At 35.3% G+C, this 19,008-nt stretch overlaps 1 protein-coding gene across 1 annotated transcript in view; it reads right to left on the minus strand.

Annotated features, from left to right (window-relative positions):
• Positions 1-19,008, minus strand: part of LOC114334144 (peptidoglycan-recognition protein LF) — a 180,406-nt gene that overhangs the window by 37,359 nt on the left and 124,039 nt on the right. Inside the window, exon 4 of the mRNA XM_050659136.1 lies at positions 548-1,073. Coding sequence (XP_050515093.1) covers positions 548-1,073 — 526 coding nt within the window. The remainder of the gene's footprint in view (positions 1-547; positions 1,074-19,008) is intronic.

The raw sequence follows: 19,008 nt of genomic DNA on the forward strand, positions 1-19,008 counted from the left end.
AGTTTTTCTTGTAGTTTCTCCTCCTATCGGATGTTAGCTATAGTCACAGCAATCCGTTCTTTCTTATCTTTATTTTATTTCCCTACGACTTTGTTACAAAATGAATCGTTTTAAAGTTATAAGCAAAAAAAATAGAAAAAAATCGATTTTTTTCGAAATTTTTAAATATTTTAATTAATGTTCCGGGCATATTTGAGAAGGAGCATAGCTCAATTATAATTATTGAAGCTGTCACCTAACTTTATCTGCAAAAATCCGAATGACACCTCTCACATCCACCTCAAAACAGATCCGTCCTCGTCTACTAGGGATGTCCAATAAATTATAGTATGCGAAACAGGTCATCCGTGGTAGAATAAATTGATTGTAAGTCTATTTTAATTCTCTTTATCTAAATTGAAATGGACGCACAGAGGCAACATATTTAACAATTGAAATAAACATTTAAAACTTCTGTTCGTATAAGAGAGATGTAGAGAGTACTAAATATAAAATACTTGAGCATATATCTTTTTATTTGTACTTGTTCACTTACACTTTATTTTACAGTTTTTCAGACCAATGCACCCACGTTTTTATTACATCATAGAAAGCTTTCCCCGGACTTTCGGTTCCGGAAAATTGCCTAGCACCCATCACTTTATAGTCTTTTGTTATGTAACCGTCGTTTACACCTTTATTGACTAGATTATGGAAAGCATTGAGCATCAAAGCAGGCGGCACATGATCCGTGTAAGTTCCGATAAAAGCAATACCAATACTTTTGTCGTTGACTCCTAAAGTATGTGCTCCTTCCTTGGTCCAACTTCTGCCTTCATAGACTGCGCCATCTCCTCCGATCATGAAGCTGTAGCCGACGTCACTCCAGTTTCTACTTTCCATATGAAAGGCTTGGATTGCATGAGCTTGATAGACACAAGAAGCTTGAGAATTGCAGGATTCAGTTGCTGAATGGTTGATTACTACTAAAGAAACAGGAAGGGTCAGGTTATTTATCGGTCCCGAAGGAGGTTTCGCGAGCCAATTAATCCTGGTAACAATTCTTAATTTTTCTTTTGGAGCCGCATTAGTATCTAAAATAACAAAAAAGGTAGTTTTAATAATTGTGTTGCTCCTCTATAATTAAATTCTAAAGTATAGACCAGGGGTGGGCAAAAGCCGGCCCGCGGGCCGGATCCGGCCCGTTGAAAAATCAAGCAAGCAATTTTGTTAACTTCTTTTATGCGATTTTGTTTAAGTCAATAGTATTAGCATTGTATTAGTGTGCATGGTGTTCGTATAAATAATGAAATAAACAGAGTGTTATAATTTCGAACAGCCGTAAACATATTTATCTCTACTTTAAAATGTGCAACATACTTTCATAAAGCAGAGGTCGACTGACTACATAGAATTGAATATGCACTTCTCTCACTCTTCGAGGCAGATTCGTCTCTCTTCGTCTCTGTGTTAACCCTGTCCAGTCGCGAATGTTTTTCAACCAGGATATTTTTGTCGTCAACCAAGAAGTTTTTTTTTTAGATTTTACCCGTTATAATCAGCTGCAACAACTTCTACTTAGGTATCGTTTCTATGTCTGTGCCCCAAATAAGTTGCCTTTCTCCTTTTAATGGTGGTCAAAAATTTTCTGTCTCTTCCCATTCCGTGTCACACCATTTAGTTTGTAATATGATCGGCCCATGGTATTTTCAAAATTCTTCTAAAAATTCCAAACCTTAAAAGCTTCAAAAGCTCATTAAGTTAACAGAAACAGTCTAAGCTTCGACACTATAAAGAAGAATAAATTGGATATAACATTTTACCATCCGATATTGAATTTCCAGATTGAGTCTTTGGATACTCCGAAATTTGTTCATCTTCAAAAAGGCTGCTCTTCATTGCTCTATCCTTGATCGAATTTCTGATTTCTGATTTAGATCTCACTAATACAAACTCCTAAGTATTTAATTTTGTTTCAATATCTTAATTTTTTATCTGGATCCTTGTTATGACTTGATATAATGGATCATATTTCTTTAAAAATTACGTGACATATTTAATTGAGCACAAATTTTTCGCCTGTACACCCAAGTATGCCAATTTATTATTACTATTATCTATTAACAGTCAAATTTCTTTGTCCAAATTTGGACCAATTTCCTTATAAAAAAAATTTCTTGGACAGGGAAAAAACTCCACCAAAAACATTCGCGTGTGCACAGCGTACGTAACTATACGGGGTATATAGTTCTCCGGCCCGGGAGCCATTTTGAAAATTTCATTTTGGCCCACGCTTAAAAGTATTTGCTCACCCCTGGTATAGACTCTATTGAATCATTTAATTTTACGCTCACAAAACTTTAATAACTGTTATGTTAAAATGAACATATCAATAACTTTATTGAGTACTCGTAATTGACACCCTAGAATTACTTTCGCACTACCTGACGCTTAATCCCCTATACACATTCTACAGATTAAAATTTTTTAAATTGAGAGTACCCTTTTCAATCTTTGTAGTCACAAATTGATTTTACTAGACTATTTTAGGCAAAGAGAAATAAATAAAAAGACTTTCTCAAAATCAATTACTTATTCTACCACGGATGACCGGTTTTGCATATTATTTGCTATGCACACTCAGATCTCCGGTATGGCAAAATTAGATGATGCCGATACAAGGAATATTTTTAACCCGGGAACAGTTGCGCTCTTTTTTGTCACGTAACCGGTCGCGCGTTAGATTTTGTCTAACAATACAAATTTAAACGCGAATTTACAACAAATCTTTATGTTATATAGTAGTCCAAGGCGCATCTGTTTTGAGATGGACGTTGAGAGGTGACTTAAATTTTTTTGCAGAAATGGCTTAAAAATAACTCAACTAATAATATTTGAGTTATCCTTCCAGTCAAAATGGTCCGGAACATTGTTTAAATAATCAAAATGTCAAAATATGAAGGAAAAATTCGATTTTTTTATTGGTTTTTTGATTATAACTTTAAAACTATTCATTTCTGAGGAAAGTTGTACTAACATAAAAGTTGCGTAATTAAATTTCCTATCATATAAAATTAGTTAAACATTAAAAAAATAGTCACCCTTGTTGCAAAATAGCAATAAATGCGCAAAAAACCATACAAAAACAAGTATTCGCATTTTACGTTTTTCAACCATTTATGCTACAATTAGGACCTTCATATTTTACCCAGAAAAACTTAAAACAACACTGTAAATTTCATTAAGATCGGTTTAATAGATTTTTCAAAATAAATTTTGCAATCCAGCTTTCGCAAAAAAAAATCATTTTTTAAAAATGTTGCAGGACTGAAAATAAAGCAGATAGCAAGTTGAATTTTTGTTTGCTTATAGGTCTGGATCCCGCGTATGAAAAAAAAGTTTATTAATAGCAAGCTGAAAATTTGGTAATAGCTTAAGGGTGTCTAGTCGGACAAACTTTGATATATGGGAACACTGGAACAGGGGAAGTTTTAATTGTGGAACAGGTTAAAAATTTGGAACGGTCAGACCACGGAAACGGCACATTTATTTTGTCCGACAGAAGAGACTTAAACTCTCCGAACAGAGATTAAACTCTTATGCAAAAATCAGACTGCTATTTATCACCAAATGGGCGTTTTAATGAGTGGAACATGTAGAATATGTCAAATGACAGGAATTATGACAGGTGATAAATAGCAGTCTGATTTTTGCATGAGAGTTTAATCTCTGTTCGGAGAGTTTAAGTCTATTCTGTCGGACAAAATAAATGTGCCGTTATCGTGGTGTGACCGTTCCAAATTTTTAACCTGTTCCACAATTAAAACTGCCCCTGTTCCAGTGTTCCCATATATCAAAGTTTATCCAACTAGACACCCTTAAGCTATTAACAAATTTTCAGCTTGCTATTAATCAACTTTTTTTTCATACGCGGGATCCAGACCTATTATAGGAGTGTACTGTACCTTTCATGTGCAATTTGCAAAATTAAGATCGATTAATTACCACGCGGCGTCAGGAAATTTTTTACATAAACATTAATTTTTGGTGCTACGCGCAGGACAACGGTGTTCGATTCACACAAGTTGATTTCTACCAAAATTTCTTCCAATCTTTATCTAATATATTATTTTGTTACTCTATATTTTGTTGTATTTTAATATTTTAGTTCCACAAAAATCAAACTAATTTTATTATTGTTTGTGAAATATGGTTTAAACAATTGAATATGTTTAAAAATAATAAACTTTTATTCACTAAGTTAAAATATATGAACAAAGAAAGTTTTTGCTAAAAAAGTGTTATTTCAAAGGATAGAGTATGTGTTTTTATTTTGCAATAAACAAATTTATTTATTTATATCGAAATGTAAAAAAAAATTATGTATCAATCATTATCAAAGGTCATTGGAATGCCAATCAGAGCAAACTATCTGCTGTCCTGCGCGTAGCACCAATAATTAATGTTTATTTTAAAAAATTCCTGACGCCGTGGTAGTTAATCGATTTTAGTTTTGCAAATTGGAAATGAAAGGTACAGTATACTTCTACAAGCAAAAAAAAATTCAACTTGATATCTACTTTATTTTCAATCCTGTAACATTTTTAAAAAATGATTTTTTTTTGCGAAAGGTGGATTGCCAAATTTATATTTGCAAAATCTATTGAACCGATCTTAATGAAATTTACAGTATTGTTTTACTGCATCATAAAGTTTTTCTGGGTGAAATATGAAGGTCCTAAGTATAGAATAAATGGTTGAAAAACGTAAAATGCGAATACTTGTTTTTGTATGTTTTTTTAGCAATTATTGCTATTTTGCAACAAGGGTGACTATTTTTTAAATTTTTAACCAATTCTATATTGTAGGAAATTTAATTACACAACTTTTATATTAGTATATCTTTTCTCGGAAATGAATACTTTTAAAGTTATAATCAAAAAACGAAGAAAAAAATCGATTTTTCCTTAATTTTTTGACATTTTGATTATTTAAACAATGTTCCGGACCTTTTTGAGAGGGAGGATAACTCAAATATTATTATTTGAGTTACTTTCGAGCAATTTCTGCAAAAAAATTTGAGTCACCTCTCAACGTCCAAACGTACTAATATTTTTACAGATGCTGCCTGGTCTATAGTATTTTTATTTACTTGTAATAGTAGGGGAGCCCAAGCGGGGATTTTTGTAGTTACTCGAGCGCGTCAGATTATCATATGGGGAGAAACCTGGTACCCTGCATATGTACCTCTACCATATATGGGCTCCTAACACAGGGGAGTTCGTTAAGGGGGGCCCGAAAAAAAAATCTATCCTTAAAATAACTCGAAATTGTCAGATTAAGATCAGGTAAGTTGAGTACATGCAAAAGAGTGTATATTTCAAAAATCTGACGATTTGAGCCGGGCGTAAGGAAATGGGCGAGTCCCAAAGTTTCACAAGAAAAAAGCGAATATTTCACGAAATGAATGACAGATCGAAAAACTAAAAAATATGTGCTCAATATTTTTTAAAAATCTATCGAATGATACCAAACACAACTTCCTACAGAGAGGGGTGGGGGGTAAATTTAATATTTTAAATACGAATCCAGAGATATTTCGCGAAATGAACATCAGATCGAAAAACTGTAAAATACACTTATTTAGTATTTTTAAAAAATCTATCGAATGGCACCAAACACGACCCCCCACGGAAATGGGTGGGGGTTACTTTAAAATCTTAAATAGGAGCCCCCATTTTTTATTGCAGATTTGGATTCCTTACAAAGAAATAAGTAACTTTTATTCGAAATTTTTTTTCGAATTATGCATAGATGGTTATAATCGGAAAAAGAAAATTGTTGGAAATGAAAAATTAAATTAAAAAGTGGCAAGCGCCCACTAAAATGGAAAATTTTACTTAACTTTTTTTGGTTTTAGGACCTACTCTTCACAACCCAATAGGTCTCCAAAGCGCTCGAGTGACTGCACATTTAGGATACCTTGCTCCCCTACCATATTGTATTCTATTCTATTATTTCTAACAATTATTAAATGAGTTGAGTTTTAAATTTTTGACTAGCATTTGATGAAGAATAACTTTTTTTCGTAAAATTGATAATAAAAAAGTTTTGCATGTGGTTCCTAGCTACGCAGACATACTGTATGTATAAAAGCTTCTGTATAAGAATTTTTAAATTCTAATGCCATATTCGGATTCAGCATAATAAAAAAAAAATAGAAACATATTTGATCAAAGTAAAATGATGAATTCAATGATATTTTTAAAATTATTTATACAAAAAATTGTTATTGTTTAAACAATTAATAAACAATTAGCGGCCAAATCTGCGAGTAGAACTTTTTACTTGAACATATATATAAACTAACAAAAAAGTTTTAGAAAAATATAAGCTTGTTTGAATTTTTCCGAAACAATGCATGTTTTCGTTCTAATTGCACTCCCCTATTAGTCTACAGTAAAAACAAATATCTCACAGGAAAATCAATTCAGTTGATTCCTATAAGTATTTGGGCTATGAGATCAGAATAAGAGAGACAACCAATCAATCGCTGATAGAGCTGAAGAGAAGAATTAACCTAGCTTGAGCTGCATTTGAAAATATGAAGAATATTTTTAAGCCAACATACGAACACCTAAAAATGGAAACAAAAACGCGGATTTATAAATGTTCAAACCGGCAAGACGTTGAACGACCACCATACAAATATATTTAAAAACTAATTACTTTAACCATACGCGCTGGCGTATTTTGTACGCCAGATATAAAAATTCTACAGCAAATATATTTAAATATTTTAATTTTTGACATTGTTTATCTACCTAACCTATCACTGGAATGTGCTTTACAATTGGTTTTAGTTTCGTTATAATCGGCGTTCTGCGTTGAAAACAATATTCAATTGTTTGTAAGTCATTATGGCACAAAATACAGGGTGTAACAAAAATACAGGTCATGAATTAAATCACATATTCTGGGACCAAAAATAGTTCGATTAAACCTAACCTACCTTAGTACAAATATGCACACAAAAAAAGTTACAGTCCTTTGAAGTTACAAAATGAAAATCGGTTTTTTCCGATATATCGAAAACTATTAGAGCTTTGTTAATGATCTATTATTGCGGTAACATTAGTTAAACATATTGCTTTTAAAACTTTTTTGCCTCTTAATATTTTTCCGATAAGGCACTTTTTATCGAGATGTGGCTTCTTTTCTAATATTGTTCAAAATATACCTCAAACTGTAATGATTTATAAATAAATTTTCATATTATTACCAGGTCTGTATAATCGTACGTAACAGTGTAAATATGTGGTGGATTTGACAATTAATATATCTCGATAAAAACTAGCTTTTCGAAAAAGTCCTAAGATGTAATAAAGTTTTAAAAATATTGTTGTCCACTAATGTTGCCACAATGATAATTTAATTGAAACGTTTGGGGGGGGGAGGGGGGGAGTTTAAGGGAACACAAATTTCACTATAATTTTATTTTAAGATGCTCCTGTCATAAGAATAACCACAAATAGTTTTCGATATATTTAAAAAAAAATCGATTTTTATTTTGTAACTTCAAAGGGCTGTAACTTTTTTTATGTGAACATTTTTGTACTAAGGTAAGTTAGGTTCAATCGAACTATTTTTGGTCCCAGAATATGTGATTTAATTTATGACCTGTATTTTTGTTACACCCTGTATATTTTTCTTTATAAACAATACTTTTTCTCATGTAAAAATCACATTTCAAAAAATTTTTTATTAGTAATTTTATTTATCATGGAATCAGATTCCAGTTATAAATCTGAATTGCCTTACTGAGAAGGAACTCACAAGTACTCGCTGATGCCGAATAAGGTTTGTAACAAACAAATAAGTGTATTTTTTCAAAAAAAAATAAACAAATCCGCTGTTTTTAAGAGTATTCTCTTGTGGCGTATATGTATATTTAATTACACCACGCGTGCAGTTATGTTATAACTTGATGCGCGGGTAGTTAAAGGTTAAATTAGAATAACAGGAGAAATAATGATGAACAGAAGAAAGATTAATGAAACCGAAAATGTGCAGGATCTAAGACATGAATTAGTGGTGGCAAGAAAAATACAAGATAGAATAGAATTAATAAAAAGTTATTTAACTGATAGAAAACAATAATTTGTAGAAATTAATGGGGTCAAAACCGGATGGGGTACCGCAAGCGACCGTTTTAGACCACTTTTCATTTTACACTATAATATATATGTCAATGACATACTAAAACTAAAAACTATTGCAAGCATAATTAAATTTGATTCGAAGCACAATTTGATATTGATTCCGTAATTTTTTATAAGGCCGATAATTGGGAAGATCTTAAAATTATAGCAAAACAAGACTTCAAAATTGAAAAACATGGTTGCAAATAAACAGAATTATATTAAGTTACGAAAAAACTAAAGATTTACCTTTTGCAATATACAAATATTCTCTGTCAACTTTTAAATTATTTAAAATAAATAACAAAGAACTCATTTGGGAATCGGAGTACCTACATAAAATATTTAGGAGATTTGAATAGCAGGTACTTTAAATGGGATTTGCAAATAAAATAATATCATAAGAAAAATACAAGAATTGCTACCAAAATTCCGCTGTTTGAAAGAGTTTTTGGATATTGTACAGCTTAAATTGCTTTACCTGTCTCTAGGAAAATCTCATCTTATATAAAGGATTTTAGGACATATTCCTCAGAAAAACTTTTTCATGAAATTCAGGTTACTTGAAGGTACTACTTAGAGGAAACTAAAAATATTTATTTTATTGAAAAATAAAATATAAACTAAAAAAATTATAAAACAGGAAGAAAATTAAATGTTTAACATCTTCATACTTCAAAAACAATAACGAAACGTTCAATTAAGTATTTTGTTCCAAGAATACAATCAATTACTCATAAATTAAAAAAATTATAATTATAAAATTATTTGTATAAAAAATTAGTTACTACTTGAAAGGATTTGTAAAACAATTTAATAAATTTAAATTATATTAGATAAATCGATATTAATTAGAAATTCTAAAAATAAAATAAATTATTTGTCGCAAAAACTGTAGGATATACCTAAATATGTACAAACATTGGAGAGTAGTCAATAATAATGAAAAGACCTTCTCCTACGCAATAAAAACTTATACTGAAATGATGGCATCTCCTGAGGTAAAATATTCCGGAAGTAAAATGAGCCTCCGTTCGGATCTCCGGGTGAGGACTATCTCAGGGGGAACACCATTACAGGTTAGAAAAATCAGGATAGGGTCTTGGAATCTTGGTTGTCTTACAGGTAAGAGTCTGGAGTTAGTGGATGCGCTCAAAAGAAGAAGAGTTCAAAATGGAAAACGAAATAGAAGAAAAATCTGTATCCTGGATGTGACTAGCCCTGGAAACTTGCATTTATTGAGTTTTCAAGGAGGTTACACTCCTAGATACAGGTAGAGACGAAGAAAGCGGGCCTAGTGCCCTCGGGATATAACTGTGCCTCCGCAGGAATGACACTGTAAGGAGTGGAATTATAGAAACCACTTCGTGCAGAAACGGACACCTGGGTCAGTTATTGAGAACAGCAAGAGGAACCCTACTTATCGCAAATTAAGTAGTGAGACAACCGTGAAGGTCCCTGGGACGGCACCCAGAACTTGGTTGGACAGCGGTCCAACCAAAGGAAAAAAACAGATTCGTCTAAATAGTTAATCCTGATAAGTCGATGGACAATCTTTCGTCCACTGAGCTCCATACTTACGATTTAATTGACATCACCCATTCACAACCCTCACCCATCCCAAGGACAGAGTCAGTGACTGACATAGCCACTACTCCAGTCCAAAATCCCACACACAGCCCGAATCTCTCGATCATAAACGAAGACTCCGAAATGGAGGATATAAACTCAGATTCTTCTATCAAAGAAAATATCGAAGAAAATATCAGAAACCCAGAAGGCTATCAGCTAGACGACCCTGATGATTTCACAGACGAAAGTAACCCTGCATCCCCTCAGGATAGACAAAATGGTTTGGAAATACCCCCTCAGGGAACAAGTAATGAAACAGAACCACTTCTAGACGCTGGATACGACAGCAGAAGATGTGACGGGAAGAAACCCAAAAAAGGCCTTGTAGCAGTCCAGATTCAGATAGAGGACAACCAGACCTGGCCAACACGGTCCAGCAACTAATGGTACAGCTGGATAGAAGGGACAAAGAGGCAAAAGCAGAACAACGTGAGTTCAAGGAAATACTCGAAAAAAGAGAAGCAGAAAATAAGCGCGAACAACAATCGCTCAGAGAACTGATAACTGAATTAAGAGCCATTATAGGTACAAAAGACAACGAAGCCAGACAAATGATGAGTCAGATTATGGAACTGACTAAAACAATCCAAGAATTGACGAATAAACAGACAGTAACCATAACAAGTATAGAAAACGAAATGACTTGGGAACCAACAGAAAATGGTTCAACACACGAAGTAGGACACGCCTCCAACGCTAAAGACACGCCCTACAAAAATAAAGCTTATGAAAACGCAGTCCTGGTAAAAAGGAAAAAACAGGAAGTTACTGAAAGAATAATGCCTAACAAAAAGGCAAGACAAGAAGTAGATGAAAAACCAATCGAAAAGACAACAAAAGACACAGACAATAAAAAAGCAGAAAAGCATAAGGCAGACGAAAATACCGAAGATGATGGCTTCACAATAGTGAAAACAACAAACAAAAGGAAAAATAAGAACAAAGCTGATAAAGAAAACCCAGCTAAACAGCAAAAAGCCACGACAGAACAAGATAACGACAAAAAGAACGAAAAAACAAATGAAAAAAAGAGTCCAGAAAATCAAACGGCCGAAGCCTCAACTCAAGGGGAAACTACACAACAAAAAAGTACCCGAAAACCGCCAGCAATAATATTAAAAACAGTAGCGGCTGGCCAAGATATACTAAACGAGGGTGCAAAACGAGGCATCATTACAGAGAACAAGTTTGCAAAGTCCGGTAGAAGCATTGTAATACAGACCAAAAATAGAGAGGACTACCACGGTATGCTGAAAATTCTAGAAAACATGGGAAATCAGATAGAGTATATAGCATATCCTCTGGACGAAGACATCGACAGGACAAAAAGAGTCGTTATAAGAGGTCTGACAATCTGGACAAACATAGACAACCTAGGAGACGAAATAATCAACCTAGGAATTAAAATAGCGAGGCTGAACAGAATGACGTCGAAAAAAGACGGCAGAGAGCTCCCTCTGTACATGCTCACGTACTATGAGAGTGATATAGAAAAATTAAGGAAAATCACCAACCTATGTCACATGAAAGTTGTTCTAGAAGACGAACACAAAAATAAAAGCGAAGTTTTGCAGTGTTACAACTGCCAGAACTTCTTCCACGGCTCCAGGGCATGCAAATGTTATTCACGTTGTGTAAAATGTGGTGAAAACCATGCCACAAGAAACTGTACCAAAGAAAGCGACACACCAGCAAAATGCGCAAACTGTGGTGAGGCACATACAGCTAGCTACAGAGGCTGCAAAAATGCACCTAAGAAAAAGGGTAGCACAAAACAACAAATACCCAGAGACATAGCCACACATAATGTACAAACAAAAACAAACATTAGCTATGCCGCGGCTACACAAGGAAAGAAAGATACGACACTTACAGAAAACAACGTACTAGCAGCGGTACAGGAACAAATGAAAATGTTCACAAGCATGTGTGAACAAATGACACAGATGTTTCATGCACTGGGGCTAGCTAAAAACGTTTAATGTCGGAACAGTTGGTGGATTTACGAGTTGGGTCATGGAATTCTGGCGGCTTACGTCGAAAGCTAAACATACTTGACGAGTTTATCAACAGACTCGATATAGATGTCATGGCGCTGCAGGAAACTAAACTTACAGAAAAAGTAAAAACTAAGTTCCCGGGCTATGACATCTATAGAAAAGACCATAGATCTCTCTCGGGGGGCACGGCCATTATGGTTAAAAAAGGAATAAAACACCAACACATTCCGACTCCAGATGGTCTGGTCACCCTAGAAGCATCAATAGTTCGGATCATTGCGGCTGACGAAGCGCTGAAAATAGCCTCAGTGTACGTCAGACCGCAGGATCCGATCTTCGCAGAAGATCTAAACCTAATACTAGACTCAGACGAGCCAACAGTCATCATAGGCGACCTAAACGCGAGATCTCCCAACTGGTTTGACAGAAAAACAAATCGAAATGGTAAACAACTTTGTGGCTATCTAGAAAGAAAAGAAACCACCTTTGCAATCGGACCAGTTAAACCAACACACTTCCAAGGATTAACAGCAACTTACTTGGACATTGCAATCATACATAATATAAGACAACAATACGAGATAGAAACAGTAGATGAGGGAGACAGTAGTCACAACCCAATCATCCTGACCCTTGGTGCATTAGAACTTAATCACACACAACCATACAAGAAGAAAAAGACAAACTGGTCTAATTTCAAAAGAGTCACTAGCGAAAACATAGGAGACATTCCAAACATCAAGAACAAAAGGGAACTAGAAGACAGCGTGATTAAGTTAGAACAAACAATACAGAATGCCATAACAGTCAGCACCAAAGAAGAAACAACAACAATCAAAAGAGGTAGGTTCAAAGACATATCAGATGAACTAAAGGAACTAATACAAGAGAAGAATAGAAAAAGAAGAAGAGCCTACAGAACAAGGGATCAGGAAGACAGAAGGATTGCAAATGAACTGGACCGAGAAGTTAAAAAACAGCTGGAAAACCATAGAAACGAATGCTGGAACAAATATATCCAAGAACTAGATCCAAATAAATCCGGGTTCTGGAAGGTATCAAAAATATTAAGAAATGAAAGGAAACCAATACCTGCCCTACACGGACAGCAGGGCTTAGTATACACAGAAGAAGAAAAGGCAGAAGTAATGAAAGACACCCTAGAAGTGGGTAATGAGCAAAACTTCCACGAAAACGAAGATATTGACTTTACAATAGAAGTAGAAAATAATGCAAAAAGAATAAGTAGAAGAATGGGAAGAATAAACCTAGAACACACGTCTCCTGAAGAAATTAAAGAATTAATAAAAAAGACAAATGCAAAAAAAGCGCCAGGGCCTGACAACATAACAAACAGAGCGCTAAAAACCTGCCAACAAAAACAATAGTCTATATTACGAACATTGTAAACAGTATACTAAGATTAAGATACTTCCCGGATAGATGGAAAGAAGCAAATGTTATTATGATAGGAAAACCGGGGAAAAATGGGACCTTTCCACAAAACTATAGACCAATAAGCTTACTACCAGCGATAAGCAAAATAGTGGAAAGAGTAATCCTGAAAAGACTAAAAGAAGAATCAGAAGCATTAGGAACTATCCCAGAATCGCAGTTTGGATTTAGATCAAGGCATTCATGCGAATTACAAGTATTAAGATTAACTGAATATATAACAAAAGGATTCAACGAAAAAATGTATACAGCGGCAGCTTTCCTTGACGTAAGTAAGGCCTTTGACAAAGTTTGGCATGAAGGACTACTGCACAAAATGCATGAAAATGGTTACAGTGAGGCGATGACATGCCTCCTTGCGTCATACCTTGCGAACCGTAGGTTCAGAGTTCGGATAGGGTCCACCCTGTCCGGGGTCGGAACCATGGAGGCAGGTGTGCCCCAGGGGGCGGTGCTGTCACCTTATCTGTACGCCATATACACAGCAGACACACCAACAGTCCCACGAACCCTACTAAGCCTATATGCAGACGACACAGCAATAGCAGCTAGTAGTAGCGACCCAAACCTAGCCAGGAATCACCTACAAAGAGCCCTAAACCAACTGCAAAAATGGTGCATAAAATGGAAAATAGCACTAAACCCCGATAAAACACAGGCAGTAGTATTTCAATATAGAAAAGGCAGACCAGAAAGACAACTAACAATGAACAATACCCTGATAGAATGGAACAACCAAGTGAAATATCTAGGGGTCACACTAGACAAAAAACTTACATATACGGAACACGTAAAACAAACGGTCTATAAAGCTAAAGCCTTAAGAAGTCAACTCAGCCACCTGATAGGGAGTAGGAGTAAATTAAAATTTAAAACGAAGATCAGGATGGCTAATAGTATAATAATACCAACATTAACATATGCATCTGCAGCATGGGGATACACATGCAAATCAAACAGAAAGAAAATTCAAACAATACAAAACCAGATAATAAGAGACGCCCTAAATGTACCTAAATATGTACCGATAAAATATCTTTATAACAAAGACACAAAGCAGAAAAAGATCATTAGAACGATGGATGAAAAAGCATATGCAATATTCAACGAAATAAGAGACCATCCAAATAGAATACTAAGAGAGTTGACAGAATACGATGAAAATATACGTACTACACACAGAAGGCCTAAACATCAAATAACAGGATATAGGGATGTCCCAGAAGAAGAATAAATAACGAACTCATGAAAAAATAGAAAGTCACAAAGTCGTAGGATCATGCAAAATAGAAGTGGGAAAAAAAAAAAAAAAAAAAAACACGAACGGCTTGGCTGTTCCTGGAACAGCAAAGTAGCTCACCAAAAAAAAAAAAAAAAAAAATAGCATACGAAACTTCTATCTAGCCTTCAGCTCTATAAAATATTAGTACTGGCAAAATCAAGGAGACAACAACATAAAATGAAATAATGGACCCATCAGGCCCATTATTCAAGCCACTTAGGCTATAGGCCCATCAGGCAGGTCAATGAGAGACCTAGCGCGATCCTGATCATTGAGACCGTGTCCGGCAAGCACGAGCTTGGTGATCAGACCTGCGGCTGCCCAGCTGGCGAGGAGAACAATACGAAAGTATTGTCAAATTGGCAGCTGTGTGGCCGACACACACAGAGGCTCCGAGCGGAGAGACGCCAATCTAGGTTGGTGTCTCCCCGCTGGGAGCACACACTTAGGGACTCCAGTCCAAAATCATGTTAACAATAGTAAATTCAGTAAAGTAAATAGGGAGAAAAGCTAATTAGCTACCCCTTGAGATAGGTGGCTTAACCACAACCAAGAATAGACGGAGGGTGTTATCATTACCAAATCACCCGAAGTAAAAGTTCAGCCTCCCCCTCGTATTCACGTATGGGGGAGGGGTGGAGGAAAAAAGCCTGGGGGTCAGGCGGGTACCGATCCAAATGATTCGCTCTTTGGGGCGTGACCTGTCTGATTTTCGGACATGCAGGTTCCGTCGACTGGTCGGCGGTACACGCATGTTCCTAGAGGACGGGTTGAACGCGCGTGTGTGTGTGTGTGTGTGAAGAGTTTTTGGATATTGTACAGCTTAAATTGCTTTACCTGTCTCTAGGAAAATCTCATCTTATATAAGGGATTTTAGGACATATTCCTCAGAAAAACTTTTTCATGAAATTTAGGTTACTTGAAGGTACTACTTAGAGGAAACTAAAAATATTTATTTTATTGAAAAATAAAATATAAACTAAAAAAATTATAAAACAGGAAGAAAATTAAATGTTTAACATCTTCATACTTCAAAAACAATAACGAAACGTTCAATTAAGTATTTTGTTCCAAGAATACAATCAATTACTCATAAATTAAAAAAATTATAATTATAAAATTATTTGTATAAAAAATTAGTTACTACTTAAAAGGATTTGTAAAACAATTTAATAAATTTAAATTATATTAGGTAAATCGATATTAATTAGAAATTCTAAAAATAAAATAAATTATTTGTCGCAAAAACTGTAGGATATACCTAAATATGTACAAACATTGGAGAGTAGTCAATAATAATGAAAAGACCTTCTCCTACGCAATAAAAACTTATACTGAAATGATGGCATCTCCTGAGGTAAAATATTCCGGAAGTAAAATGAGCCTCCGTTCGGATCTCCGGGTGAGGACTATCTCAGGGGGAACACCATTACAGGTTAGAAAAATCAGGATAGGGTCTTGGAATCTTGGTTGTCTTACAGGTAAGAGTCTGGAGTTAGTGGATGCGCTCAAAAGAAGAAGAGTTCAAATTGCTTGTATTCAAGAAACTAGGTGGAAAGGACAAAGGGCGAAAGAACTAGGTGAAAAATACACATTGTGGTATGTAGGGAGTAGTAACACTAGAAATGGAGTTGGTATAATTGCTGATAGTGAAATGAAAGATAACGTAGTAGAAGTTGTAAGAACGAGTGATAGAATGATGTCAGTGAAATTTGTAATTGATAAAAAGGTATTGAATATTGTGTGTGTCTATGCTCCCCAAACAGGTCTGGGTGAGAATGAAAGAAGAGCTTTCTATGACCAATTAGGAGACGTACTGAGTGATATTCCAGCAGAGGAGAAAGTTATAATAGGAGGTGATTTCAATGCACATGTGGGCCAAACCAAGACAGAATATGAAACAATATATGGGGGATTAGGCTTTGGAACTAGAAATGAAGCTGGAGATGACATGCTTGAATTAGCAACAGCATTGGATATGGCGATTGTTAACACATCCTTTAAAAATAGAGAAACTCAACTTATTACCTACAAAAGTGGACAAGACCAATTCCAAATACACTACTTCATGATAAGGAAAGAAAACATACGTGAATGTAAGGACTGCAAGGTAATAGTTAGTGAGACAGTAAGCCAACAACATAAGCTGCTTGTTCTGGACATCGAAGCAAAAAGCGAGACTAAACAAAAATATCGGAGAGGACCACAGAAAATCAACTGGTGGCTGCTGAAAGATGAGAAAGAAGGTCTATTCAGGAGAAGAATAGTAGAAAAAATATGTTGGAACATGAAAGGAAGCCCTAATACTATTTGGAGCAAAATGGCCAGTAGCATTAGAGAGACTGCTATTGAAATACTTGGGAAAACGTCAGGAAAAAAGTTTGAGGATAAAGAGACTTGGTGGTGGTCAAACGAATTACAAGGAAAAATAAAAGAGAAGAGAAAATTATATAAAAATTGGCAAGAAACCAGATCCAGACAGATCTTCAAAACTATATGGTGGCGAAAAAGAAAGCGAAAGTAGCAGTAGCAAAAGCCAAAGCAGAAGCGTATTCAAACCTATACGATCAACTTGATACCAGGGAAGGCGAAACGAAGATATATAAAATATCCAAACAGAGAGCAAAGAAAGCAAAAGATTTTAATCAGATTAAATGTATCCGAGATGAAAATAATAAAATACTAGTTCACGAAAGGGATGTCAAAAAGAGATGGAGAAAGAACTTTGACAGCTTATTAAATGAAGAATTTGACAGACAGCCTGTAGAGTCAACGGAGACAGTAGCAGCAATGGTCACCAAAATAACAAACGAGGAAGTGGCTCAAGCGCTTCAAAAAATAACGAAAGGAAAAGCGGTAGGACCAGATGATATTCCTGGGGAAGTATCGAGAGCATTGGGAGAGGCAGGAACAAGGTGGCTAGCAGGTCTATTTAATAGAATTATGGAAGTTGGACAAATGCCAGAAGAATGGAGAAGCAGTATACTGGTACCTGTTTACAAAAACAAGGGAGATATACAACAATGTACAAACTACAGGGCAATAAAACTGCTTAGCCAGACCGAAATATCCGAGAAACAATTTGGCTTTACGCAGTGTAGATCAACAACAGATGCAATTTTCATTATAAGGCAGTTGATGGAAAAATACAGGAGTAAAGAAACAAACGCTCATATGGTATTCATTGATCTTGAGGAAGCATATGATAGAGTTCCTCGAGAGATTCTGTGGTGGGCACTCAATAAGAAAGGAGTCCCTGGTGAATATGTAAAGATTGTGAGGGATACGTATGAGGGAGTAACGACTAGTGTTAGGACAGGTGTGGGAGAGACTGATAAATTTAATGTGAATGTAGGATTGCACCAAGGCTCTGTGCTTAGTCCGCATTTATTCTCATTAGTTTTGGACCAGATAACAGCGAAACTACAGGGTAACATTCCATGGTGCTTAATGTATGCTGATGATGTCGTGTTAGTAGGAAATAGTGAAAGAGACTTAGAACAAAAACTGGAACAGTGGAGACAAACTCTGGAGGAAAAAGGTTTAAAACTTAGTAGGACAAAAACAGAGTATTTGGAATGTTCATTTAAAGATGGAGCTACTACAAATAAAATGGTACCTTTGGATGGTGAAATGATTGTGAAAAGCAATAGTTTTAAGTACCTAGGATCGGTATTACAGAGTAATGGAGAAATAGATGGAGATGCATGCAGTAGAATTAAGGCTGGATGGATGAAGTGGAAAGAAGCGAGTGGTGTGTTGTGTGACAGAAAAATTCCAATGAAGGTGAAGAGAAAATTCTACAAAACAGCCATAAGACAGGCTATGATGTACGGAACTGAATGTTGGGCAGTGAAAAAAAGAGGAACAACGAATGCATGTGGCGGAAATGAGAATGCTTAGATGGATGAGTGGAGTGACAAAGAAGAATACAATTATAAATGAGTATATTAGGGGAAGTCTAGGTGTGGCACCAATTGATGCCAAAATGAGAGTGCATAGGTTAAGATGGTTTGGTCATGTTCAACGTCGAGACGTTAATCACCCAATACGAAGAATAGCTGAAGTGCAGATTCCCGGAAAGAGTAGGAGAGGAAGACCAAAGAAGATCTGGGGGGAGACGATAAGACAGGACATGTTGGTAAAGGGGATTAACATTGATATGACTCAAGATAGATTTGTGTGGAGAAATGCAATTAGGGAAGCCGACCCCGCATATGGATAAGGCAAAGAGAATGATGATGATGATTGGAGAGTAGTCAATAAGCATGTTTATGCTTTTAAAACTAATTTGATGTTTTATAAAATATGTAAGTAAAAATTTCACTAAAAGTATACACTGCGAGGCATAAATTAGGAATATGAGAAAATTATGCTCATTTTCATAGTTAATTTTCTCGTGAACGTATTAACGGATTCCGCCAGTTTTTTATTATTTTAAAATTTTCTTTAGTGTTTA

This window comes from Diabrotica virgifera, chromosome 8, assembly GCF_917563875.1.
Source record: "Diabrotica virgifera virgifera chromosome 8, PGI_DIABVI_V3a".
In the NCBI taxonomy this organism is placed as follows: Eukaryota; Metazoa; Arthropoda; class Insecta; order Coleoptera; family Chrysomelidae; genus Diabrotica; species Diabrotica virgifera.